Source organism: Dunckerocampus dactyliophorus, chromosome 2 (assembly GCF_027744805.1).
Source record: "Dunckerocampus dactyliophorus isolate RoL2022-P2 chromosome 2, RoL_Ddac_1.1, whole genome shotgun sequence".
NCBI classification, from domain to species: domain Eukaryota; kingdom Metazoa; phylum Chordata; class Actinopteri; order Syngnathiformes; family Syngnathidae; genus Dunckerocampus; species Dunckerocampus dactyliophorus.
In genome coordinates, this window is record NC_072820.1 from 38,098,565 (window position 1) to 38,125,683 (window position 27,119).

The window sequence follows — 27,119 nt, forward strand, 5'->3', positions numbered from 1 at the left end:
TTCCTCAGAATAACTTCTAATCAGCTGCAGTTTTTCCAACTTCTGGTGCAAGTCAGGGAACGCACCATCTGTAGTACAGTACTTCAACCTGCCCGCTTATTGCTTCTATATAGGTTATATATATGTGGTTTATTTTCATCTAATTTACATTGACGCGTAATTTCCTTCCACTTTTTTGGTTGTATGGTACAATATCAAAAAGTCGCTTTTGCTAAGTTTGGCTTTCTTGCTATCCGTACTAAAATGTCAGCTGCTGACTAGCAACGCAAGCTATACGGTGCCTTGTGTCTGAACAATTGAGTTTTTCAAAACAAAAAAATAGCGCAATATGACTTTCCAGTGTCAGCGAGACTGCTATATGAAAGAGGTATGAACACGTCTTGGATTATATATAAATGCTTTAGGGCAAGAAAACGCTAACGTTTCCTCTGCATGACTGGTTAGCATGGTTGCTAACGGCTGTCATATAATTTAAAGTGATTGTTTTTTTTAAAACAAACAAAAAAAAAACATCAAAGTTGCCGTCTTGAGCATTGTGTGAATGTCTCCTTTGCTGTTTATAGACACTAGGGGCATAAGAGCAACACAAACGTCTTAAGTCATAGTGCTCATGATTAAGGCAGTGCATAATGTATAACACGTACACATTTTAGTGTGATGACCTTCTCTTTAGTTTGTCACAACAGTGGCTTCCTGTTGTCCTGCGGAGCTCAAACAAGACATTAATGGAAAAAAAGAAACAGTCCAGGGCTTCACTGTGAAGCTTCAAGACACCATCTTATTTCCTGAGGGAGGTGGTCAGGTAGGGGTTCTCTTGGAAGATACGAATGCCAAATTATATGTAGGGAGTCTATACTGACTCTATACTCTTCATCAGCCAGATGACCACGGGTTGATCGGGGACGTCCCTGTTTTGAGGGTAACGAGGCAGGGCCAAGATGCGGCTCACTTTGTGGGGTCGCCGTTGGAGGTAGGTCTTCAGGTACAAGTGAAGGTGGACTGGGATAGGAGGTTTGACCACATGCAACAACACTCAGGTGAGTGGTTTTGTTTTTTGTGAGTCTTTCATGGCTTATATTTACACCGAATTAATGTTTTGTGCCCTTAGGTCAACATTTGATCACAGCTTTGGCTGACACGATGTTTGGATACAAGACCACATCTTGGTATATGCACATATACACTCCTGATCAAAATTTTAGGAGCAGTTGAAAAATCACAATAATTTACATTTTGCACTGTTCGATCTTAAGGACGTCTAAGTAAAGCTTCAAAATGCAAAGAGAAATGGGAGTGAGACAAAACATTTTTGAGGAAGCAATTTATTACAATCAAGTATTAAACTGAAATAGGCTGTTCATTAGCTGATCAAAAGTTGAAGACCACAGCCGTTACGAGCCAAAATCTTGGCAAAAATGTGGATTCAATGTAATTCACTGTCAGGTATTCACACTGTTATGGTCTCTTGAGGGCAAAGGCTTTCTCTCTTTGAACGCAGTCAGATTGTTGAGCTGCATAAGGAAGGCCTGTCACAGCACACAATTGCTGAGGTTGGACGCAGTAAAACAGTCAACTTAAACTTCTTCAAAGATCCTGAGGGTTACAGAACAAAAAAGTCGAGTGGTAGACCCAAAAAAATGTCACCGGCCCTGAGCCGGAGAATCTGATTGGCTGTCCGTCAAGACACGGGACGATCCTCGGCCCAAATGAAGGTTGTGACTGGTGCTGTGAGTGCAATTTAGTAACTCATTAGATGGCACCTGCGAGAGATGTCTTTAGCACCACAGAATTGCACATTTGGAATTTGCACAAGAGGACGAAACATTTGATAGGTGGGAAAAAGTTTTATTCTTTGATGAGGGGAAAAAATTGAATCTTGACAGTCCTTATGGTTTCCAACATTTACTGGCATGACAAGGAGATCCCACCTGAGATATTTTATACACAGCACAGTGGAGGGGGTGCCATCATGATCTGGGGTGCTTTTTTTTCCACTGAAACGATGGAGCTTCAGGTTGTGCAGGGGTGTGAAACAGTATCTGACTACGTGGAGATGTTGCATGGGCATCCCTTATGACTGAAGGCCCTCGTCTGTGTGGTAACGATTAGGTTTTTGTACAGGACAACGCTGCAGTTTACAATGCCCGCCTGACAAAGGACTTCTTCCAGAGTAATAAACTCACTCTTTTGGACCATCCTGCGTGTTCCCCTGATCTAAATCCAATTGAGAACATTTGGGGATGGATGGCAAGTGACGTTCCAGACAGTAGATGCCCTCCATGAAGCCATCTTCACCACCTGGAGCAACATTTCCACATTCCTCCTGTAAACACTGGCATCAAGCATGCCCAAACCAATGTTTGATGAGATTTACAAGAATGCCGCAGCTACTCATTACTAAGTCCTTTTTTGAACATTTGATATCTGTTTTAGGGGGGTGTTTCGTTTTTTTTTTTTTAGCTATGGTCTTAAAGCTTTGGTCAGAGGAACAGCCTATTTCACTTCAATGGTTGTTTACAATTTTTGTCAACCTCAATTCGTTTTGCATGATGATGACGGTAAATGAGCATTCATGTTAACTTCTAATGTGTTCTTACCCATCTTTGTTGTCAGGGAGCTGGGGCGTCACAGAAGCACCATTGAACTGGACACCCTGTCTGTAAAACCTGCCCAGTTACAAGCCCTGGAGGATGCTGTGAATGAGAAGATCAGAGCTCACATCCCAGTCGGTGTTAAGCTTCTTTCTATGGACAGCCCTGAGGTGGAAAAGGTGTGTCTAAGTGGTAGATAATGCTAGAACATTAGGTACACAATCTAATGTGTAATGTACGTACAATCACCTCATTATGATGCAGTGAAACTATAACCATGATAACACATTTTTAACACAGCTGTTGTATTGGATTTCTGCAGGTGAGGAGTCGAGGGCTGCCAGATGACCACACATGGCCAATTCGGATTATCGATATTGAGGGTGTGGACACAAACATGTGTTGTGGAACCCACGTGTCAAACCTCAGTCACTTACAGGTAGTACCTAATGAAGTGTCCACTGAGCTTATATCAACATAAAAACTACTGTGTTGCCAACCATTAATGCAAACATAAAGTTGAATACAATAATAGTGTACATGCTTCAATTAACATCTATTCAGTTAACCAGTCTCCTGTAGTGGCTGAGTGTGTAGTCTACAAAAAGCAAATAACCGCTGGAGTCTCTAATTAGCAAACATTGACATTTAGATTCTGATTTTCGTAGATATAGGTTTTAATTCCACAAGATGGCAGTGTCTGCATCTGAATTATGAGTGGTCAGCATTCAGCAGTTCTAGCTACCTCAGCATGTGCTTTAAAAGGTTGCTTGTGCCACTGAGCTGTTGGTGTGAAAGTCATGCATCTTACACTTGTACTATTGTCAAAAATGAACTCAGCAGTATCAAGTCTGGATGAGCAGGGTGCATCTTACCAGTATTGCAACACTGGTTCTGTTCCTGCTGTGTTGTGTAATGTATTTGTTAAATGGCAATGTGGTGAAAGAGCTATCCTTTCCACTTTCTCATGTGCTCAAAATTAAGTTAAATTTAAGTTAAGTTTTAAAATGTCAGAAATAACAGCCTTTCTCAATTGCCCGTCCTTGTTGCACTTTCGGTAAACAAACGCCCCGACTACAACATTAAATTTTAGACCTTGTTAACCTTACATCAAATGTTTCGAACACTTCTCACATTATTTTTTAAAGGTAATCAAGCTGCTGGGGACAGAGAAAGGAAAGAAAAACAAAACCAACCTAATTTTCCTGGCAGGAAACAGGGTGCTGAAATATGCAGAGAAAAGCTACAACACCGGGCGCGCGTTGGTAGCTCTTCTGAAGTAAGCTGCAAAGTACCATTTGTGTCAGTAGATACCTTTACTAAGTGTAATATTTTGGTCAACAGAACTGGACCCGATGAGCATGTCGAGGCTGTGGACAAGTTGCAGAAATCTGTGAAGCTTCTGCATAAAGTGAGGCAACATTTTAGCAGTTTTTTTTTAGTTGGGTTGCGCTGAGCTTTGTGAAATATGTTTTGTTAGACTAACTTGAACCTACTTCGAGACATGGCGAGCCTCATCGCTCACAACTTTAAGAATGACCCCCAGAGAGGGAACTTCTTCAGCTTGCACAAGTAAGAGGCCTCTTCACATTCACCAAAGCATTACATTGTCATTACAGTTGAACTAAATGGTCTCCCTGACTTCCAGAAAAGAAGGGGACAGTGACTTCATGAATATCATTGCCAATGAAATAAACACTCAGGTAAGACTATCAACTTCATAACTGCTATTTGATGATTTTTAGTAATCACTTTTGTGGTTCTTCTCAGGAAGTTTTGGTTTTTCTGACTGTGGGAGAGGAAAAGGGGCCTGGTTTGTTTCTGCTGGCTGGACCCAGTGAACAAGTCACACAGATGGGACCACGGTACGTTACTCACCCCTGCTAGTAATAGTCTTTCTATATTCAGGAGCTACGTAACATCAAATTTGGTCAAACCCTCCAGGTTATTAGAGCTTCTGCAAGGGAAAGGAGCAGGAAAAAATGGTCGTTTCCAAGGCAAAGCTAACAGCCTAGCACGAAGAGGGGAGGTGGAAGCTCTTCTTCAACAACACTGCAATCATCAGACCACACAGGAAGAATAAATCCAATTAATGTTCAATTCTTTTTTTAATTTTAAAAAGGGAAACAATACACTTAAAATACATAATTTGTTTAGCTCATATGTACAAGCCAATCCCTTGTGTGCTGTGTTTTTAATGTAAAAAAAATAGCTTGATGGTAGTTTTAATTAAAATAGATTTTTATACATTCATTTTGTTATTTCTTACCTGCATCCCAAATCTGTCAGTGCTGTGCTTTTAATCATGATCACTTAGGTAACCACAGCCCATATAGTGATTCTTTAAATTTACATGTGGTAGTGGGTGGTAGAATATGCTAAACTAGTGCAAACACGCAAGCTTCCCATTCCCAGCCTAAAAACAAAACTACACAGGATTAAAAACTGTAAGATTGTTTGGCAGTTACGAGCATTTCCTTTGTTCTTTACAGATTGACTCATAGAGGCTTCACGATCTTCATTGAGATGTAGTTCTGAAAAAAGTAAAACAAAATATATACATGGAACGTCAAGCATAAAGTTGTCAAGGAAAAATGTTCAATTTTATGTATAGAGCTATTCCGCACAAACGACGCTTACCGGTAGAGAGTACAACAGGATGGCAAGGAAGAGGAGCACAATGACGAGAATGAGGAGTCCAATGAAAAGGCACCTGAACCGTCGCCAAACGATGAACTTCATGGTCTTACAAGGGTTGGTGAACCAAAAGAATGATGTTTCAGGGCGCCTGTTGGTCATAGAGAAGATGTGTGACTCCATTGGAATGGTTTATTTTCGCAAATAAGGTGTGTGTTTGTTTGGTGGGCTCCTACTTGGGAGGGTCCAGTTTAGGGTTCATGTTGGGTTCATCCCTGCCTTTTCCTGCAGGTTTCTCATCCACATCTACTTCGCTTACAATTTCCAAAGTCATCTCTACTTTACCCTATGGAATGTATAACACGAATAAAACACAAGCAACCAAGACCGCTGACTATATTGCAAAATCCAAGAACCTTCTTGAAGGCACAAACTGGAAATGTACACTTATAGATGAACACAATGTATTACACAATGTATTCTCAATTGTTTTAAGATACTGTACATATTATAAAAGTTGTGGAACAAAACAGTCAGGTTCCAATACAAATATAAGCTAAAATTAAATGTGCATGTCTTTTGAGTAACATTATTATTTATGAAGAGAAAAAAATATATATTTTCACCCCCAAGGCCTTCTTTCCATCCCGCTCAATAGCACAGGGCCACCAGCCCCTCACTGACTGCTGTGCAAACAGAGACTTGGCAGCTTCCATCTTTTGTGGAGCTTCCATTTCCATGTTGTCCATCATGGACAATGAACACTTCTCTGGAGTCTTCGCAGGGGGAACCAAGTTGTGCAAATCCAACTCTAGCGTTCCTGGAATCACAGCAACAACATGAAAAATAGTTACCGTATAAACCGCTACTTTTTTCCCCTCACACGCTTTGAACCCTGCAAACAATGATTTAGCTCATTTATGGCGAAAACAACTACAGTTCCCATGATGCTTACAGTTCCGAGTTACAGTGTAGTTAGGATTGCAAGTTTTGTAGTGTGTCTTTGTGTAAATATCAAATTTTATAAACATGGACTCTTAGGGCTTACAGACAAGTGCGGCCTATAAAAATAATACATTTTTTTCCTCTTTAAATTTGGTGGGTGCGGCTTACATTCAGGTGTGCTCAAAAGTCCGGAATTTATGGTAACTAAATGATTGTAATAGTATAACTTTAGAAAGTTAAGCATGTCTTACCAAGATAATCATCGAGGGAGAATTTGTCATTGTCCCATATCTGGACAATCAGCTTGGGGGGGATCCTGAACTCTGTTTTGTCCAGACTCCAAAAGTGTTCCTGTTTGACGATTGAACATTGATGACTTTAGCACATACCTGTTTTTTTCCATATGTGATTTATTCATATATTCATGTAGTCAGGTAAACGATGGTCAAGAGGGGCTCACCTTCTTTGAGACAAGGCAGAGTTGTTCAGCGGGCAGGTAGTCAAAGTCAAAGACAAACCTCCAGTTGAAGTTGCCATCGCCATCTAAAGACCTGTAGTGGACGTCTGTCCTCTGCTTGTCCCCCTCCATGCCTGGCATCCATCTGGAACACATAAACATCACATCAAACTGCTGACAAGTCAAGTTGCAGCATCAAAAATTATTTGATTTAAAAAGCTCAAACCATTTGCACTCTGGACCCAAGGGAAGAAAATGTAATAAGATTCTAAGCACAACCAATTACATGAAGATTATATTCAAAGGGATTTGTTATGTTAAATTTAATTGGATTACGCTAGATTTCATTACAACTTTTGACCCTTCTGCCAACCGTTTGCCATCAGCAAAGTATCGTAGGTTGAATTTTCAGTTGTACCCTTTAACGTAAATGTCGCTCATGTGCTCTCCGGTGATGCTTGTCTCATCCAGAGTGACATCCGTTGTGTTCCAGATGACAGCACGCAGGAAATGTCTGAAGAAAGAAAAAAAAGAATAATGTCCACATTGTTGGTGAACCAAAAATGAGGACGTTTCATCGACACTTACTTCTTGGGCTTGCGTGGTGTGATGTCAAAGGGGGGTCCGGGCACACCCATGCTTTTTGGGAACACATCAACCCACAGTTGAAGTCTTCCCTGTTAAACCAATGAACAATGTCAAGGCAATGGGGACAGGTGAGTGTGTATGAGAGTCTTGACTTCAAACCTGGGACAAGTTAGGCTGAAAGCTGCTATAAAGTGTCCTGGTCTCTACATGCTCAGGTACCAGTCCCTGTGTGCGGAGGACATGCAGACAGAGACGCTCATGGGCTGGACCCAAGTGCTGGTGGATCTCTTTCTTGTCCTCTGGAACGAGGAAAAAAAGGGAAGTTGTGTTGTCCTGCAGCGACATTGATTCCATTCAAGCCATGATCTTACCAAACTGAGCCAGTGTGTATTCTTTGCCATTAAAGGTGAGCGAATTGCCGTTGTCCTCGGTCCTGGGTTTGGATAGGCCTTTCAGACGAGCCAGGTTCTCCAAGATCTCAGATGGCTTCAGCTGATCCCGCCACTGGTTAATTCCAGAACTGTCACAGAAAACAGAGTACCAATATAAAATCAGGGCATTTTTTGGGGGGGGGGGGGGGGGGGGGGGGGGGGGGGGGGGGGGGAGAAACAGGTTAGCCTTACGTGCAGTAGGTTTGTGGCAGGCCGCAGTAGGAGTTGTATCGTGACAGGAAGCGGTTCTCCAGGTCAATCACCGTCTCCCCGACCTTCTCGTCACGACTCAGAAGGTCATGGTCGTACACAGAGATTTTCAGGTCCTTGTCCTGGGGCAGGAAGCCTGTCATCTCGAACATCCTGAAACAAAAAAGTGAAAGTTGTCAGACATTCTGCCTTTATCAAAGGAAACATGTTTACTCATTTGGATCAGGTACCTTCCAAACACAGGGTTGGTGGTATTGGGGAGGTAATGATCCCGGTCATCAATTGTGTTCTTTCCCAGTGATATCTTCATGTATGGGTCACACTAAGGGAAGGGGAGAAGATTAACACAAATTGTTGAGTGGGCCACATTAGAAAAGTGTGATTACAGTATACTGTATATTGCTGCAAACCAAGATTCATCCTCACTCTGCCGTTATTGTCTTTGGGCTGAAGATCAATGGCCTGAACCACATAAATCCTGACCAGACATTCCTGAGGCCCACTATCGGGCAGCTCTCGGAATTGACGAGGAGGAGAGGTGACACCTGGGTCATCTGGCAGGGGGTACACCTTAAATGAGCCCTGCAGGCACATACAGTACATTGTCAGGTGGCATCCAATTATTTAATCTGGTCTAATTTGTGTCCGAGTACCTTGAACTCGCCGACCACACTGGGGTCGTCATCGCCGTCGTCATTCTTGCCACGCTGCAGTTTGAAGGTGCTGCAGAAGTCTGTCAGCCCTTTGAATTCTGGGACATCCTCCAGTTCGCAGTTGTACACCTGAAAATACAATCCAGAATTGTAATACTGATACAGTTTAGGTATTAGTTAACAAATCAGTCTTTATTATTGTTGTATGTAGGGCGCCAAAACAGAAATGTTGCTAATAGTTTAATATTTAAAAAATGTAAGCAAAATACTCGAAACAGCCATATTTCGTTTATTACAACTAGTGTATTACAATACATGTGATGAAGAGTGTCTTACTTTGAGGGTGTCATATCCTTTCTTGAGATAAGGGCCACTTCTTTCTTGGTCTCCCACTGAAACGTAGAATTTACTCCACCAATCCACAGTTTGCGTTTCCTGTCATGTAAAATGGAACACTTACTTCCTATCACTACAACTGCTTACTGTAATTCTGTGCATTCTAAAATGACTTAACCCTTACCTTCTCTGCATGCTGTGCACAAGAGCCGCGCAATGTAAACGCAAATGAAACCAGAAGAAGAGGAAAAAGTAATAAATTTCATCATCATAATATTAAAAATGCTTTGCGCAACAATTATTGGCAAGACAAATGAGCTGCGATCAGAAAGACGAAACTCTGTTCAGCGAAGGCGGAACATTAAAATTTTTTTTTTTTTATTGAGGGTCCCCAGCCACTAGGGGGACCTAGTACAGCACATTTGTATCACAACGCCTGGTTGCCCCACTTGGTGTTAAATGTGCCAATTTTGTAAAGTTAATATATTCTTTTAATAAGTTACTAAAATCATCTATTCATAGGCAGTTTGGTTGTTTGGATTGGCTGTGCGTCTGATACAAATTTGAATAGAATGTAATCCGGGTTTTGTTGCGCCCCTGCTGTGAAAAGCAGCATTAAAGTCATGTGCTCATTAGAGAACAGATTATTCAAAGAACAGTTTGAAATAATGCATACATTAATAGAATTGTGACATTCTTAAACAGCTGTGGTTTGTGTCAGTGGCAGTGCCCAGCTGCGAGACAGAGCGACAACAATAAGTGGTAACCATACTGTACATACAAAGGAAGATGTAGGGGAAGTCATTTTGTTGACAGCAGCTGACATGCTGCACATGAACTGCAAGCCAGAGTGATACCAACTGTCAAATTTGACTTCACAAGTCAAATTATGTACTTCTTAGTCAAAGATTCCAGTGGGTTGCATTATAAGACAAATTCTAATGAAGCTTACCTGAGCTTCCAGCAATGGTCTAGTTTCTTCCATGTTGATGGAGACATGTTTGGAAGGAGATGCTGCCATGAGGGCCACTGCAGGAGGACAATATGAGATTCTCCCACAGTGGTCAGTCAAATTCCAGTTATTTTGTGTCCTTACTTTTGGAAGACATGGCTCCCTCTGCTGTGATAATGTATGGGTCACAGCGGAACTGCTCCAGAGATGTGATGGTGCACTGGCCCACCACCGGTTTCCTGCCAAACGGACGGTGATCAATCACCTTCAGCACAATGGGAGGTGTGTACATCTCATCCTTTGGCAGAAGCTAAAGGACAGGAGGTTGAGAGGAAACCCAAAATGAACCAAGATAGGCAAATTTTATCATGCACACTCTGTGGCAGTGTCCAAACGAGCAAAGGTGTACTCAAAATTACCACTTTGATGAAGAGGACAGAGCTGGGGAAGTTGGGACTCTTCCTCATGTTCCTGATGACTGCAGATTCTACCCTCTGTCCCCCGCACTCCACCACCAGGCTGGGTGAGGACACTGTGGCCAGCTGGTAAGGCTTCATGTTCCTCAGACCCCATGCTAGAATCTGCACACACACACACACACACACACACACGTGGCTTTTTAAGACTTTCTGCTCAGGTTGTGAAGCAGGCAACTTCAGAGACAAAATTACCTCCACAGCGGTGAGCTGCACAACAGGCCGGATGCCCTGTGGAACCATGTAGAGGTTCTCTGCTCTCTTTGGGGGAACCAGAGGGAGATCTGACTCTCCTGACTGTAGAAATCAAGACGGTACAATATTAAAAAGGTATATTTAAAAAGGTCCTTCCTATAGGCCTCCATAGAGAGAACATTTCTTTGGATGCAAACCTTATCTTTGAGGATGAGCTCGGCAGCCACCAGTGCCTCCCCTTCCTCACGCCCCTTCTGCATGATGGGGTGCCACAGCAGTTTAGGTGTCTGATCCATGCCAGGATTTAACTTCACCAGTGGAGAGCAAACACTGCGACCCAGCAGCTCGTCCTTGCCCTGAACAGGTTGATCTTGTCAGGGCAACATTTTATTAGATTTGATTTTTAAAGTGTATTCCATCTTGCTTTACCACTTGGTCATGGTCATAGAACTCAAAGACAACATTTGGGGGGTGCTGAGAAAGAGCCTGTGGGTCTCCGTAAATCTCCACACTGTTAAAAATCAAGGTTTGGTCCCAGGTTGGGTTCAGAGTTGCTTGCAGCTTCTCTGTTGTCTTACTTAAATGCAAGAAGGAGATGTGGGCATAGGGATCTGTGGAGGGAAAAAAAAAAAAAAGTTTGTGTATTCTCATACTTGCCCTGCGAAAAGTTTTTACCACTCATACCAGAAAAACTGTCTTTGTCCATAGATGTCAGATTTCGTGCCTGATAGATGAAAACACGCAGGTGATACATATATGACCCTGAGGAAAAAGAATGAACATGGACATGTGGGTAGTCATCATCTATATTTATACCTACACTAATAGAGCCATTACTCACTGTCAAAAGAGCAGGACACAGTGGGTGTGTTAGCACCAAACATCTTGGTGACATCGCCCTTGGAGCTTCTCTCTTTCTCCTCCGTATCAACACCCTGAAAAGTAAATCAACATACAACTGAGTTTAGACTGCTGAGGGAAACTGTTTAACTTTAATACTTAAGTAAATATACATACTCTCAACCAGCTTATTATTTGTCATAGATTATTTTCTTTAACAACGATGGATATGTAAACCATGTGTAAAGTGTGATGATGGATAAAACAAAATACATTTCTACCCACAAGTGCACCCTCCAATTTGAAGATGGCAGATGCTCCTAAGCGGTCTTCCGGTGCCATCTTTCTCCTCCACCGCCTCCGGCGAAACGTATCTGATGATCGCTCTTTTCTGTGGAACTTCCAGCCGATCAGTGAGGAGAATTCCCATCCCTCTGGATCTCCTTGGTCCCGTCTCTGTGCACAGCAGGACACATTGTTGTATTATTTGTCTTTAACACTGGATATCAGAAGGATACAGATGAGATGCTGACCTCCACGGTTGCACCTGCAGGAAGTGCGGCTCTTTTGCGAGGTCGAACAACCCTTCTCCTGCGGTGGACATGGTACACCTTCTCTGCAGGGACCCAGGACCTAGGCTTATCATCTGGAGGAATGGTCACGCCATATTCCCAACCTGTGGAAAACACACATTTTTAGCTTTTTTTTTTTTTTTTGCACATCAGACCAAAGTTCTCTCTGTCTCTCAAGTACCAAGTACCTTGATCATCCACGGCTCTGTTGTCGTCAACTGTCCACGCATCCTCCCAGGTCCAACCAGGAGGACAATCAAATTCTCCTGGATTGCGGCTCTTCTCTCCATTCTGAGAGACAAAATACCTGCTGCATATATTTGGGTGTGCGCTTTACAGCTTCCCAGTCTATTTGCATGCACGCATGTTGTTCCTACCACGTCGGTGAAGGGCTCAGAGGCGGCCTTCCACTCTCCACCAGGGAAGCGGGTCTCATTTTGGAAAACCTCATCCATGAATTCTGTGTGTCCTGCATCCGCCTCCGTTAAGAGACTTCAACACAAAAAGTTATGTCAGCTACTGGGGATGTCCGATAATATTGACCGACCAATATCATATCAATATTAATCCAGAGTTTCATACTTTGCACTTTACTTTGTGCTAACACAGAGGTTTGTGCCACATAGAAATGTGCAGCATTCCAAACTGTATAGTTGCCACTAACCTGTTTTGCTTGTTGACAGAACATGTTATAACTTACATTGCATATTGCAGTATTTGTCTTATTTTGCACAAACAGTGTTTGTGAAATGCATTCAGTGGCGTCACAGTAAAAGAAGCATAATGTGTTTGTACGAGATGTGTACACAAGATGTGACCTGACATTAGTTTAAGTGAAGAGCTATATCGGTATATGAAAAACCAGTCAGAAAGCCAATATGGAGCATCATTATTAGCTACCAACACCACTGCGGTGTGACACTGCTTAACAGGACAAAGCAGCCATAGGAAGAAACATTACTCGAGTACTTAAGACTACATAGTGGGAGTAACTAAAACCAGAATCTTAACACAAATTAAGTTCCTTTGTGAGTAAATTTTGAAAGTTTGCCACATCAGAAAAGTCAACAAAAAGCAATAAAACATGTAAATATGCAGTAGTCGTCGTCTTCAGTTACAGCTTGAGGGTTATTTGCTGTAAAATGTGCAGTAAATATGCAAAAATATGTTCTGTAAATAGGGTCAGGGTGGGTGTTGTCCAGAGAGGGGTTACGAACCCCTCCAGCTCACTGTTAGGACCTGGCATTTTCTCATTAAATCATGCTCTGTGGCACGAGAGGAATGTAAACACAAGCGACAGCCTCACATCCGCTGCACAGCCGAGAAAATGCATGTTATAAATAACCAAACCAAGAGGACTTTAATACCAGTAACCTCTTTTGGGGAGGGCAAATGCCAATTGGTTTAGTCGTCTGGAGTTCTACTCACGCTTTCTCTGGGTCAATAAACCAGTCAGACTCCCACTCCCATCCTTGAGGGGGCATGAAGTATTCTTTTTTCAGTTTCAGTTTGCCTGTTACATCGGAGAATTTATGGCGCCCCACCAATCCTGTGGTTCCCCACTTTCCAAACACACTGGCTTGGTTCTCATACTGCAAAACAAAATACACTGGTGCTCAGTTTAAAGTGCATCTACAGGAAACATAATCATGGTTCCGAACTTAATTTGGGGCAACTTGCCAGCTCTGCAAACACACTGAATGTTCCCTCAGAGAAGGAATTGAACTTCTTCTCATGAGCAGACAGGCCCAGCCACATGTTGACTCTTATTTCAACAGGCACCTTCAAGCCCCTGTTCTTGTCCATGGGGTACTGAGAGGAACACGACAGCTCGCTTAGACATGGATGGACAGGAAACATATGCTTCTCTAATAGTCTAGTAATATGACTTAATCAATCTTTACCTTTAAAAAGATAGTTTGGGTTTTGCCACAGTGTTGCCCACAGGCCTGCTCACTGTATGTGGAGTAAAGGATTTGGTGCGCCGGTATGCGGCTGTAAGCCACCCTCTTTTCGCCCCGGAGCATCCAGATGATCACATCAGGCATGCTGTTCTGGGGCTGGAGAAAAATAATACAATGTAGTGAAGCTTCTAATCTTCAATGAAGCATCAGGCATACAGCATCAGTTTTTACCTCTTCGGCAAGCATTCTCAGCTTGTCCGCCCACGACTCAATGTCGGCCAAAGTGTCAGCAATGTCTCGGGCCTCCTCTCTCATGCGTCCGGCTGCTGCCTTGATGCCGTCCAAGCCACTGTCCCGCAGCTTCTTAAGCTGGATGTCCAGTGATGTCAGGTTGGAGTGGCCCTCCAGCTCAGGTGTTGGGAAACTGGAGAAAGGAGATAAAGTGGACTTGCAATATATTTTATTAGCTACAACACAGAGATCCCTGTATGCAAAATTATCCATTTAAATAGGTGGTTTAATCTGTCACTTACTTTTCTAAGTCTTCAATTAGCTGACTGAGCAACTTCACCCACACAGCAGCAAGCTGGTTGTCAGGTGCTTTAGCTGAGACAGCAGTTTTAAAGGCCTCCAGGTTAGTTTGCTGCAACAAAGATGCAAAAAAGTTGGCGAGCTCCCATCACACCGACATTTTTTTTTTTAAAGATAATTCAGCATTACCAAGTGGTGAGAGATGTAGAGGATAATATTGATGGTGTCCATACGGTGGCTGATGTCCTCCCAGAATGAGGTGACTACGACCACAGGCTTGGTTCCCGCCCATGGCAGGTAATAATAGTGATTACCTAGAATCATAACACATTTATATGCAGCAGCAGTGTATTAGCCTGTAAATATTGTGGACCACTCACCATCAAACACAGCACAGCTATACTGAGTGGTGGATGCCAGTGGTTTGCAGGTGGTGTCTAGTTTGTTGCCATAGTTACCGATGCTAACCTCAAACTGGATTGGTTCACCTGGTTCCTGTATCATGGAGGCACTGTGGAAAACTGCACAGAGACAGTATTTCCTTCTCCTCTGGTACTTCTGATATAGGAGAGGAAACAGCAGAATGAAGAGGAAATAATTTACACCCGGTGTTGACTTTGTTTTATGGCTTCAAGCTAGAAAGAATGCATTTACCTGTGTCACCAGGATGTCGTCACTCGTGATGCTGTCTACTGCTTTATCAACTTTGCCCTCCAGCTTAGTGGACATCTCCACCAGGATCCTACCCCTGTAGGACACTCCTTCACCCTGGTCAAACAACACATGTAAATTAATACCTTATTGAGCTACATCAGTGGGTTTGTGTTAATGAAGGGTCATGTGAGGACAGAATAGTGTCATAACTTATGAAAACAGTCAGTTTGTCACCATTACCTTTCCATAATTGAGGTCTCTGTAAGGATCTGGCAGTCCAGTGAACTCTCGGGGGCTGCCATAGAGGTTGATGTAACATGGTCCAAAGACAGGCAGGAACCCAACCTCTGACTGTCCGGTCTCAGCTACATGCAGAAGGAAGCACAACTTAGACTTGTAATTCATGAAGCGTGGTTGAAAGCTTCTTTGTTAGTATGTTGTGCGGCTCTTGAGCAGGCAGCGGTGGTTGGAGGACACGCTCCAAGCAAGTGGAAGACACAGTAATGATTTTAAAACGTTCATGTTTGACACTGCAATCAGAAGTAACACAAAACGGAGCACACACAACTTTAGATGCAACATAGAATTAGCAGCTTAGCATGCAGAATATTATTTATACTTTATAGCACACATGCAACACAGCAACTGAGAGCACAGGTGAACCTTCAAATGACGACATTTCCCCATTTCCTGCATGTTCCTCTATACCAGGAGACACATGACAATTTAAGGCACCAGTTAGTAGTCAGTACAGAAAGTGATCAATATCCAGGTGAGATGAAAGTTCCAGTACAGGTGATTCTCAGTTTGCGATGTTCCGTGTTATGACGTTTTGTGCTAACAAACTCCCGTGAATTAATAAAAAGAGAAACAACTTTGATCCGTAAAGTACGAGACTCGTCAAGAACTACTTAGAGCGTGCGTGGCGGAAGAATGCTGCGTGTGCCTGCGCAAATACACTGAGGAAGGATAATACTGCTTAGGAGTTAACATTTTGCACTTCATTATGTCTCCCAAGCAGTAGCCAAAGAAAAGGAAAGCCATCACCATAGATATAGTAATAAAAATAAACACCCACTAATATTGGCCGCTCTATTGCTCTCAACCACTCGACTGTCACAATCATAAAAGGATAAAGATTATTGAATGCTAATGAATGCTAGAGGGGTCATGGATTCTGTACACTGTTAAAAGGAGATCTGGGAGGAGAAGAGGTGTTTATTCTTCCAGACTAGCAGAGGACAATATTTTAAGAAGGTAGGACAACCACATGGATAAAATGAGTTCCCTTTTTATAATGGTTTCATTAAATTCTTGTATTTCATATTTTTATTACTGTCCTTCATGTGTTCTATGCACAGTGACTTAAGAATTAATTTAGCTATAATTTAAATATTAGTGCCGACTTACACAGTCTAGGAATGGAACTGGTTCATAACCCGAGGACCACCTGTATTAGTTTTTGGTGTATACATATACCTTCTATCTCTCCCCCAGAGGAGGCTATTTTAGCCAGGTTCAGGTATGTGGTACCAACAGCATCATTCCCAGTCACGCGGTCCCTGCAGTCACACATACAGTAATTCACATTCATTGCACACATCCACATCACAACTGTGATATCACGTGCAAATCCCACAATGCATTACAGTCCTATGCGTCCACATTCAGCAGCCAAAACAGCACTTGCAAGTGTTGTTTCATGATACCGCTGTTGAATTGTGCAGGTGTATTATGTGGTCAGTGAGTGCACATGGAACAGAAAAACAGCCACTTTTTGTTCATGTGTAAATATTATCAGCAAAGGCTTTCGGGAAGTTTTAAAAGCAAATCAAGTGATCAAATCAAGTCAACACTTCGTCATGTGCCTACTTCCCGCCCCTGCCTTCCTGGACCTGCGTTATCAGAGGAATTGTTCGCGCAGAAGTACATCATGATGAAAACCAGCAGGAAGCCAGTGCCAACAGGATCCCAGTGTTTGTTATTGTGGGGAAGGGAGGGGCCAGCGCAGTCTGACTCACAGGCCACATAATTCTCATATGGCTGGTGATGGAGAGCGCACTCACCCCCACACTAAAGCTGACCACATTGCATAAACGTTTCAGTGTACGAACAAGTCCCCCCCCATTACATTTACCATCAAGTGTGACTTACCAATCAAAGACGGTCAGTTTAACACGTTCACACATGGAAGGAAACTAGAACAGAAAAAACAATGAACACCTCAAACATTTTGTCAAGGCGTTTGTTACTTTGGTGCAAGGTGACCGCAATGAAGTCATAACATTAATCACCTTGACTTGGAGGTTCAACACTTGGTTCCACTCGGGGTTTGCATTCTTCTCGACGATTTGAGTACATAGCTGCAAACACGCACAAGAAATCAAAGTTTAACAAAAATGCTCTAATTATATTTATCTAAAGGGCAAATTATAATTGGAGAGGCTGTTATTTCAAAAAATGTGAACTGTAACAACTTAATTCTTCAACTTTAATAATGATTCAAAGCAAAGGGAACGACAATTCTCTTTCACCAGGTAGTAATTTATGAAAAAGTATATTGCATAATGCAGTAGCAACAGGACAAATGTTGTAATGGGGTGAGGAGCAAACTGCTCAGTCAGCATTAATACCACTAATGAGTTCATTGTGAACAACAGTACCGCAAATGCGACATGCTTGACTTTCACACCATTAAGACATTAATTTGAGCATTTATGGGAATTATGTAGCTATTGGAATGATTAGGGATTGGGAACCTTTTTGCCGGCAAAACGAGCCTCGATAAAGGGATCCACCAGGTTCTTCTTGTTTTGATCTGCTCCAAAAACCTCCTTCAGCGACTGGATGAATGCGTCATCCACTAAAATTGAGGATGATTTACAAGTCCCACTTTTTGAGAGGAGTGGGGATTCATGATGATACTTTCTGGATTCTGCAAGGTGTCTTACTCTGGGGAATGTCTTCAGCTCTAAACACTTTCAGTGATAGTGTGGCCCATCGCAGCGTGACACCAGCTGGAAGCAACAAGTTGCTTTCAATGTCATCCTGGTCGTCATTGGACTCCCTCTTCTCTGCCTGTGTTACGATGGGGGCAGAGAACAACATATTTACACAAGAGAAATGGAACATTTACAAGAGGCCTTGAAACTTTGTATGGGCTTTGCATTTCTTACTGGTGGCTCATCCCCGATCCCCACCACAAAGAGGCTGACTTTGAGGTACCCTTTCGCCCCAGAGCTGGAGTCATCAGGGTCATTTAAGAGCAGCCACTTCCTCATAACACAGTGGCCTACAGGGGGATCCATACAGAATTTCTAAATTAAACAGCATCATCTGGAAGAATGCATGGTTGGAACCTTCTGTTTCATTTTACCACATACAGTATGTACAATATTACTACACTCTCTTTCTGGCAACATTAAGTACATTTTGGTTACCATGTTTAGCGACATAAGAGAGGAAGGTATCATCTGTACTCTAATGGAGTTCAGTTCAACAAAACTGCAAAAGACCAAAATTCTATTATTAAATTAACATGTACAATGCAAACTTTTCATTATAATCTTTGTAAAGCCAAATGTGTTTTAATACAACTCTTGTAATGGGATCTCTTCGTACTTAAGTGTCCTCTTAGTGTATATGATAGCATTTCGACTTCCACAAGAGTGTCAACCTCTAGGCAAATGGCAATCTCTAGGCAAAAATGTGTGGTGTGTCACAAGCTTACCTGCTTCATCATACACATAGCCAACGTCAAGCTATGATGAGAAAACCAGGAGAGATGAGTCTGAATACTAACATTGCAACAAAACATGGACATAGATGGACAAATGGTACCTTAAATTCTCCCATGAGACTGTCGGCTCTGAGCGAGTAAGAATTATACACCTGTAAAGAGCAGATAAACAGTTCACAACTAATAAGACTCACCTGACACACAATGAGATAGACTAACATTTCTTAATAATATCCAACATTAGAATTTACTTAGCAGAACCACACTGATAAAGATAATATGTCAAACTGAGGATTATTACCTTGTATTGGAACTCATTTGGTTATGCATGGTGTGACACAACAGGGGACAGGTATGGTATGGTTTAACTTAGTTCAAACATGCATACAGGTTACACTGGAATACTTGATGTTACAATTCACAATTCCACATGTCCGAAAAGGAGTAAGAAGAAGCACATCTTATTTAATTCTACCCCCTCTCCGTTTCGCATCAACTGCTAATACATTTGCTCACTTCGTGTATTCAACACGTACTATTTACGTAATACGAAAAAAAAGTAAGTAAATGATCAGGATGTCTGATGTGTTACAGTACAGTTAAGATTTGTAGATCAAGAAATAATTTATCATTCCCTACACTCTTATTGTTCCTGTTGATGTACTTTACTTCATGTTCTTCCAGCACAGAATTCATGCCTTTCTCAGCATCAATCGACATCCACCTCCTTTGATTGTAGAAAATTGGCAATTTGTTGCTTCGTTGAAGCAACATTCCTTTCAACTGGTTCTCCTCTGTTCTGTACTGCCCCGGCATTTGACCTGGGTATAATTCGTAGCCCTATGAGGATCACATTGTTTGCTTGTGCATTGTGATCCATCTCTTCAACTGTATTTTTCATTTGCTCAATGATTTTTTTTCCTTTGCTTCATTCTCTTCAAGAGTGGCGTGCAAGGTAGCATTATCATCTAATAGTAGCTTGATATCATCCTGTATTACCTTGATATCATTGCATAGTGCTCTATTTTCCTCTATAGGGTTTTTAACCTCCTTAAGAGCAGCGCGCGAGGCAGCATTATCATCTTGCAGTACCTTGATATCATCCTGTAGTTCCTTGGTATCATTGCGCAGTGCTCCAATTCCCAGAGAGGCTCTTCTTGAGGCTATTATTCTGTGATTGTACATTTCCAATCTGTATCTGTATCTGTAGGCCTCTTAGATCTTCCCTCATTTGAGCTATAGCTTCCTGCATTTTCATCTCCTGCTCCAAGGTATTTCTAATTGTTGACCTGGATTTATATTACATGCGCCATATACAGTAATATCAAATCCTCATTTAACGTCACGTATGGCTCTGTTTCTGATAGTGGTGGACACGGATCAATTAGCTTTTTTTTGGCATTGTTGCTAGGCAACCGTACCATACGTACCCGGAAGCTGATATTCTGTTCAAACAGGTCAGATGGAAGCATGTGGACGTTGTAGAAGAACATCTGTTTAAAAGAAAAAAAAGTGTTAAATAATGCCGACATCACGTGAAGAGGAAAGAGAAAAATGTTGTCAGCACCTCATCAAAGAAAACGTTGTTTCCCCTCTTGATCCGTGTCCTGTGGGTCTGGCCACACACTTGGACCTTCACCACTGGCTTAATGTTGTTGCCAGGCAACTGACGGGCCTCTATGAGCCGGACGCGAATCTGAAAGACATGACATGAGTAGCCAGTGTGAATGAGTAAGTTGGAATGATCATGGGACTGAAGAGTGTGAAGCTGTGTAAGAACATGTGACCAACGGTACACAGATCTTTCACTAACACACTTGACATTAAACCTTACTGCATTCTCACATAGAGCAACCAAACAGGCCTGGTGCACACATGCAGGGAAGGCAGTGATAAAAAAGCTGCCAGTATCTTCAGAAGCTCCATTCACAACCAAACAACAATAGTTTGTAGGTCAGTTGTAGACATAATTTTTTATGGTTTTTACCTGAAAGTCCTGAGGTTTGTTGACAAGCCGGTGTCGATTCTGTGCCCTCGTAAACCGCTGGCCGAGGCTAGAAGAATGGCCTGGAGACAAGGGGCTCCTAACAGAACCACTCAGAGCACCGTCAGGTGCCACCTGGTCACCTTGCTCTCCACCTCCACCTGAGTAACATGAAGAGACGATGGCCATAGGTTAAACACATTTGGCTGCTGACAGGTTACAATTTAGATCTACATACCAGGCTCTACCGTGGAATCCCCATCGTGTGATTCATTTGAATTTAGGATAGCACTGGCTGGAGGATCATAGCCAATGACAAGGTTTATGGTGGCCTGAAAGGAAATGATCAATATGTTTTATGTTCTAGAAGTGTAGTTAGAAATAAACCTACACGTACAAAAAGTACTTACACCAATATTGTGGCCATTCTCATCAACCAGCGAAACATTTTTGGATGGCAGTGATCTAAGCTGACCTGAGGCAAGATCTCTCAAAGGGATTCTTGTTGAGCCTAGGAATCTACCAACAAAACCAACAGTAAGCAACAGAAATGCATATTTGCTGCTGTGCAACACCTCAGTGCTGATTTTCTGTTTAAAAAGTCAACACCAGCTGGCTGCCAGTGAGGCTAGCCAACATATTACTGGTAGTTGTTCGGGCCCCACAGTCATAAAGTGCTGTTGTGTGTGCTCAAAGACGTCATATTAACAAAAAAAGGGGCACAATGAAGGTCACCACCCAGCACTAACAAGCCCTGCCTGTTCAGGCAAACAACACGCACTCCGGAAGCCAACAAGCTGCTGCTACAGAAGGTAACCTCTACAAAAGCAGCGAGTAAACAACGTTTACTACTTTTAATTGGCTATTTCAACAGCCCCAGGAGAAGTTTACTAGTTTCATAGGGATAGCAAAATGACTTGTATATATATATATATATATATATATAAAGCCAAACTTCATCTTAGATAGGGGAGACAATTGATAAACCATGAAATTTAAAATTCAATTGGAGTTGGTAGAACATTGTTAATGATTTATCCGTGTTATGTCATCTAGCTGTTAACAGTCTAAGACACCTCATGAATTAAACTGATATTTAAAAAGTGCTGGAATGTGTGTGGGTGTGCAAGGGTTAAGATAACAATTACAGCAATAATTCTATCTGGAGCAGAGATTCATATCAGTGACCATTAAATTGCACAAAAAGAGTTATGACTGCCATCCTGGGTTGCCAACGACAACACAAATTCATCTAACAGCTCATTAATGGAAAACAAGAACATAAAATGAACAGCGAATACTAGACAAGTCTGACAACGCAAAGTGGAAGATAATGTCCACTAATTTACCTCAAAATATACACTGCAAGAGTAATTTAGACGCCTGCACAGTCATTTTATGTGGCCAAACAAATAGCAAGACTAGATCGACTGGGGAGGATAGAATGTTATTGTTTTGGCAGGAATCTGTGGCCATCATCGAGAGGGAGACTGACTTGTATGTCCTCCGGTGACTCGACAAGCCTGGTATGTTTGCGCAGATGTGACAGTGTCCAAAGATGTGCGTGCATTGCACCAACAGACTCTCAACAAAGGTGAACCACTTTTCCACAGAAAGTCAAGATACTGTATCAACTGGGAAAGGTTCCTCTGTATGGAACTGTTAGAAAGCTAAGGGCTAAACTAATTCTTAAGAGAAGAAATGTGACAAGAAGCCTTTCACTCTATCCTTTCAACACCCATCTTCTACTTCTCTGTTGCTCTTAGAGAAATGACATCACAATGTAGTACTGTTTTGCTAACCTAAGTATGAAATTACACTGGTCTGATGATCTCCAATGAGTGGAAGCATTTTGAGATTAGATGTAAACCACACAAAAGAATGCTAATAATAAACTCAGCCAATTCGACTGTGTGTGTTTGACTTTGTATGTACAATGTAGATGTATAGACACATTTAAAACACATCAATATACACTTACAGCGACTGAAAATGAATGAAATTAAAATAACATGTTAGACCAGTAGTTCATCTCAAAAGGTGTTTTATGGCTTTGAGAGCAGTCAAAATCTTCCACACCAAACCAGGGCCTTACCCAAACTGTTCCCACAAAGTTGGAAGCATACAAATGTCCAAAAGATGAAGAACTCAGGGGGAACTAAGAGGTTGAACTGTTGATTCATTCATGTAGTAAACCAAGACTTTTGTCTGTGTAGTGTATCAGATGGGCAAATAAGAGGAGTAGTGAAAGTCCAAAAGTCCTTCCTCTCTTCAACCAACCATTAACACTGACGACTTCACTCAAGCGCCTGAATCAGGGCCTCCCCTCAAAGAACATAATATGGTTGGGGGCTACCCCCCGACACATTTTCTAGAACATACTTTGTGGGGTTTTCTGCTCACCCCAGACTAATTTTGCCCATAAACAAAGCCAAAGTTAGTTTAACTGTTTTTTTTGTTGTTGTTGTTGTTTTGTAAAGATTGTTTTTCTTTATTTTTCACCTCCCCCGAAGTCTTCAGTCTTCACACTTGGAAAAACCCAGGCCAACCCCCCAAATTAATGACTACATAATGTGATCATGTGATTAATATAATCATATTGTGTCATTTATCCCTTGGTTTTATACAGTATGTCCAAAATGCACGATGCTTCAATTCTGTGTATGTTCAAGACAACTACAATAGTGAGCATCACTGGCTAAATGCTAACATTGTTGCTTTGAGCATGTTTAGCCAAAAGAATAGATGAGTCATTGAGGTCGTACTCTTTCAATTACTCAAAACACACTTGGAAACTAATAGAGATGATCTATGTAGTTCAGATTAATGCAGTTTAATGCTAATCAGTCATGTTAAGGTCAGTGTAGGAATCTGATAAATCTTATGATGGGATCAGTGTGGTGATGCTTCCAATTGAATAATCTAATCAGTCATGAGGACACTGATTGGTGCCTTCCCCTCTCATTTTCTGGTTGTCGTAGCAATACGGACTAAGCCCAAAAACAGAGTCTGGAAAACTACTCAAGAGAGGGGAAAAGTCCTGTGCTCTGACAGCGTGGATCTTTAGGGAGTGTGTCAGACAAGCCAGTGGAAAACTTTGCTCAACGTGGACTCATATGTTGGACACAGACATTTGGAAAAGCTCCTCCCTCAGTTGTGACAGTCGCAGGAACAGGGGGAATTTTTAGTTTGGTAAAGCACATGGAAGGTATAGAAGAATGAAACATGTTCAGAAGTTCTGATCCAAGTCCAAACTTGGATGGCAGTAATTAGTGAGGCAGAGGAAACATTCTTTGTGGTTGCTCTGAATTAGTTCCATATGCGATTCTGCATTTTGAACTAGAACCCTGAGGTGTTTTGCAGAAAACTGTAGATCTTGCAAGAGCGCTCCAGCAGAGTACTGCTGAGGCATGACTGAACAAGAGAGAAGCTGCCCTGTCCTCACTGACTGAGAGAGCACAGATAGCAATTCATCCATCCATTGTTGCCCAATCAGGATCAGTCATCCCACACAGGCCGGCAAGTCTCGGCATGGCAAGTCGGGTGTGAGGGGGCAGAGCCAGCAGTACAATTAATACACAACCCATTATTTTCTGCTTATTTTAGCTTGACATTTGAGCTGTATTCTTTTGAGTCAGTTGACAGGGAATTCCGTGACGTGAAAAAAAATGTTCCGTCACAATGTCCCTCCTCTTACACAAAACCCTTAGGTAGGTAAATCTTTGTGGTGGGGTGTTCACACCACTTACTTATCTTTCCCAAAGGTCTCAGAGTCTTTCACAATGACATCAAGGTGGGAGTTGGCTTCCAGAGCAGCTCCATTCAAGTTAAACTCAAGCACCTGCAAGACAACATGAAGGGCACATATGCATCCGGTACTTAAACCACTGTTTTGTATCTTCTTAGGTTTGGGTTGTTTAATTGTATCTAGTCTCCTAGAAATTAGGAGAAAACAGTAAGTAAGTAATACAGAATCTAAAGCATGGGTGTGCAAAGTATGGCATGTAAGGCATATACGCATCTGTTTTGTTGCTTAATCCGGCATGTTACGCATTACATTTATTATTTCTTGCAATATTTTTTTTCCATGTAATCCATTAAGAATTGCTATATTTAGCCTTTTAAAACTGTAATTAACAAGAGCCTGTGACATGCTAATCGCCAAGGTAGTGACTCCGGGAGAGACAGGTAGTGTGCCGCGGGAGCTGACTGTGCACTGACCGCTTGTGACTGCTTTAGTGTGGGGCGGACCTCTCCGCAGCAACCGCAGAACAATACGTGGTTTCACATTTAAGTCTCCAAATATCAGAAAAGTCTCCAACTTCCTACATTTTTCTCTAGTCGCTTCTGAAAAAAACAAGGAGGGTGAAGCCATTCACAGACTAAGAATACATAAACAAATTGTTCACAAATATATCAGAGCATCTATTCGCTCGGTTAAAAAACAAATAGGAAATTATTCCGAAAATGAAAGAATGCCTCTCTCTGTAAAAACAGTCAAGGACAGGACCAACGGAATGGCAACAAACATCACAACTACGCAAATTCATGACTTTAATTCAGCGCAGGCGTAAATGATATTGAGCAAAACGCCGATATGCAGATAATATGTGAACACTGATGGGCCTTTTTTTGGTTAAAGTTGTCATGTTCTGGCTTGCGGCGTTGTGGCAACGACCCCGGTATGCGAGAGATGAGGACCGAAGTGCAGGTAAAAAGTATTTTTAATAATTTAAGGCTACTATGTAGTGGCAGGAATCCAACAGAGGAGCAGTTCAATGACAAACAACTAACAATCAATGGTCCAACAAAGGACAAAACACGCACCTGAACTAAATAGAAGTGGAACTAAGATTGAAAACAGGTGTGGGTGATGAACACACAGCAGGAGAACACAGAACTGGGAAAAGCAGGAAGTAGTACAAAATAAGCGCATGAAAACAGGAAGTAAGGCATAAAAAGGACAACATAAACTGTCACGCAAGTAAACAGATCATGACAAAAGTTGGCTATGTTTTGTTTTAATTTGACAAAAATACAGGAACCACTCAAAAGGCATAGTTAAGTGTTTAAATTAGGAGTAGGCCTACATATGCATGATGCACTTCTGTTGAATTTTGTTGCTGGAGCATATAAAATGTAAAAATAAAAAAATTACAACTTTTAAAAGTTTATAAGGTGTGTAATGTGTTGCGGCTCCAGACTTTTTAAAAATTTTTTAACAGGAGACAAATCGACGATTGACGACCGCTGGGCTATGCAGCAGTGGTACAGTAGTGACCATCCCTTATACTTGAGTAATAGCAAGAATCAATTTAGTCTAAATTACTTTGCAATACATGTCAAAAGTGATATTGATATCAAAAATACATTTGATCTAATTATATTGTATTACATTCTATAAAACAACTATTTTATTTTTTTGGGTTGACACAATAATGTGAAATTGATGTAGTGCATGTGTTGTGTATTTACAGTACCTCATTCCATACAGGATTGACTTCACTGTCGATAGCTTTTGTTTTCTGCTTTTCATCTGAAAGGGAAATAGACACGTGATGCTAATTTCAGAACAAGAAAGCAAGTTACCAGGAGTAATTATATGCATTAATGCCTTTTGGCTCAATATTTCGAATGCAAAAAGTCAGCTGCAGTTGTTTCCTTATAAGGGGAGGCAAAAGAAAAGAAAAGCAAGAGAATCTGCCACACCTGCAAGCCATAGGTGACAGATGAGGCTATTTTGCCTCTGATGTCTCATTATTTGACCTTTGAGCTATTTATAATGGGTGTCATTCCAACATTACTTTGTTTTTCCTATCTGGAATCCATCTGGGAAATGTTGGGACAATCTTCAGGGATTTGTGTCCCGAGACTGAACTGACATCCATCACTTTCCAACTTTTACTTCTTAAAATAATGTAAAACAAAAGATAAAAAGAAAAAGATTAAGTATTAAAATGTCTTTGCAGATAGACCTATCAAATTACACTTTAATTATAGCCAAACTTGGGAACATTTTGCCAAACAACGACTCTTACCCCTAAAAAGTACTGTGGTGATTGGATCAGGACTTCCAACCTTCTTTTTCGGCAAACCAGTAGCTGATTCCACAACAACACGCAACATGATGATCCAGTTAAAAAAAAACACAACTGGATGAAGCGAATAGTGAAAATGTCACTCCGAAAGAAAAGTAATCAACGCTGGCATCCTCAGAGAAGCGTCAGTAACAGGCAAAAATGTATTTCCAGCCAGCGCAGAGAAGTGGAAATGAGGGCGGATCACGGGTGTGTAATTATCCTGAGTGGGGAACTACAGTACATAGTTGGCAGCTGCTGCCACCCTGCGAGGCGATGACACCAGGTTCAATTTAACACAGAAAATACACAGCTAGGAAGCTTTCAAATGAACTTTGAAGACTACT

General features: G+C 41.7%; 2 protein-coding genes across 7 annotated transcripts; one reads left to right on the forward strand and one right to left on the reverse strand.

Annotated features, from left to right (window-relative positions):
* Positions 1-90: 90 nt before the first annotated feature.
* Positions 91-7,769, forward strand: aarsd1 (alanyl-tRNA synthetase domain containing 1). 3 transcript variants are annotated; one of them, XR_008569482.1, is made up of 13 exons: positions 92-367; positions 674-802; positions 878-1,037; positions 1,109-1,166; positions 2,614-2,770; positions 2,914-3,030; positions 3,740-3,870; positions 3,936-4,002; positions 4,072-4,163; positions 4,240-4,294; positions 4,362-4,456; positions 7,124-7,346; positions 7,434-7,769. XR_008569482.1 is itself a non-coding variant. In XM_054766834.1 (12 exons), exons 1-12 carry the CDS (start codon positions 329-331, stop codon positions 5,121-5,123), a joined length of 1,140 nt encoding a protein of 379 aa, XP_054622809.1. In that variant the 5' UTR covers positions 91-328; the 3' UTR covers positions 5,124-6,063. The 3 variants fall into 3 exon arrangements, 2 of the variants coding, with proteins under 2 accessions (XP_054622809.1, XP_054622808.1); XM_054766834.1 differs by lacking the exons at positions 7,124-7,346; positions 7,434-7,769 and adding an exon at positions 5,084-6,063 and having other exon boundaries at positions 91-367; XM_054766833.1 differs by lacking the exons at positions 7,124-7,346; positions 7,434-7,769 and adding an exon at positions 4,536-6,067 and having other exon boundaries at positions 93-367.
* Positions 4,542-27,119, reverse strand: LOC129176609 (myoferlin-like). Of its 4 annotated transcripts, XM_054766829.1 has the most exons (54): positions 26,734-27,119; positions 26,176-26,231; positions 24,445-24,536; positions 21,106-21,214; positions 20,934-21,027; positions 20,699-20,856; positions 20,279-20,407; positions 20,142-20,204; positions 18,813-18,863; positions 18,703-18,733; positions 18,149-18,264; positions 17,924-18,050; positions 17,732-17,835; positions 17,267-17,335; positions 17,127-17,170; positions 16,452-16,534; positions 15,636-15,674; positions 15,213-15,337; positions 14,973-15,086; positions 14,699-14,876; positions 14,508-14,632; positions 14,321-14,430; positions 14,019-14,211; positions 13,788-13,943; positions 13,564-13,695; positions 13,312-13,475; positions 12,261-12,375; positions 12,072-12,174; positions 11,845-11,987; positions 11,597-11,767; positions 11,313-11,406; positions 11,156-11,233; positions 10,901-11,082; positions 10,669-10,827; positions 10,472-10,573; positions 10,220-10,381; positions 9,945-10,110; positions 9,801-9,877; positions 9,033-9,044; positions 8,849-8,947; positions 8,513-8,641; positions 8,286-8,441; positions 8,090-8,181; positions 7,842-8,012; positions 7,590-7,738; positions 7,378-7,517; positions 7,219-7,307; positions 7,049-7,144; positions 6,634-6,775; positions 6,425-6,524; positions 5,855-6,048; positions 5,465-5,574; positions 5,232-5,379; positions 4,542-5,125 (listed from the first exon to the last, which is right to left on the reverse strand). In XM_054766829.1, the coding sequence occupies exons 1-54, from the start codon at positions 26,819-26,821 to the stop codon at positions 5,090-5,092; spliced, it is 6,165 nt and encodes a 2,054-aa protein (XP_054622804.1). In that variant the 5' UTR covers positions 26,822-27,119; the 3' UTR covers positions 4,542-5,089. The 4 variants fall into 4 exon arrangements, with proteins under 4 accessions (XP_054622804.1, XP_054622806.1, XP_054622805.1 ...); XM_054766831.1 differs by lacking the exon at positions 15,636-15,674; XM_054766830.1 differs by lacking the exon at positions 9,033-9,044 and having other exon boundaries at positions 4,543-5,125.

Bases quoted from the DNA above. Each gene is read 5' to 3' on its own strand.
- aarsd1 (XM_054766833.1), top strand. From the start codon at position 329: ATGACTTTCCAGTGTCAGCGAGACTGCTATATGAAAGAG. The intron at 1,038-1,108 runs GTGAGTGGTTTT...TTGTGCCCTTAG, and splicing joins CCACATGCAACAACACTCAG to GTCAACATTTGATCACAGCT. The intron at 4,457-4,535 runs GTACGTTACTCA...CAAACCCTCCAG, and splicing joins GTCACACAGATGGGACCACG to GTTATTAGAGCTTCTGCAAG.
- LOC129176609 (XM_054766829.1), bottom strand. From the start codon at position 26,821: ATGTTGCGTGTTGTTGTGGAATCAGCTACTGGTTTGCCGAAAAAGAAG. The intron at 13,944-14,018 runs GTAAAAACTGAT...ATTTTTCTCCAG, and splicing joins TGAGAATGCTTGCCGAAGAG to CCCCAGAACAGCATGCCTGA. The intron at 5,575-5,854 runs GTGAAAATATAT...TACATTCCATAG, and splicing joins ATGGAAAGAAGGCCTTGGGG to GGTAAAGTAGAGATGACTTT.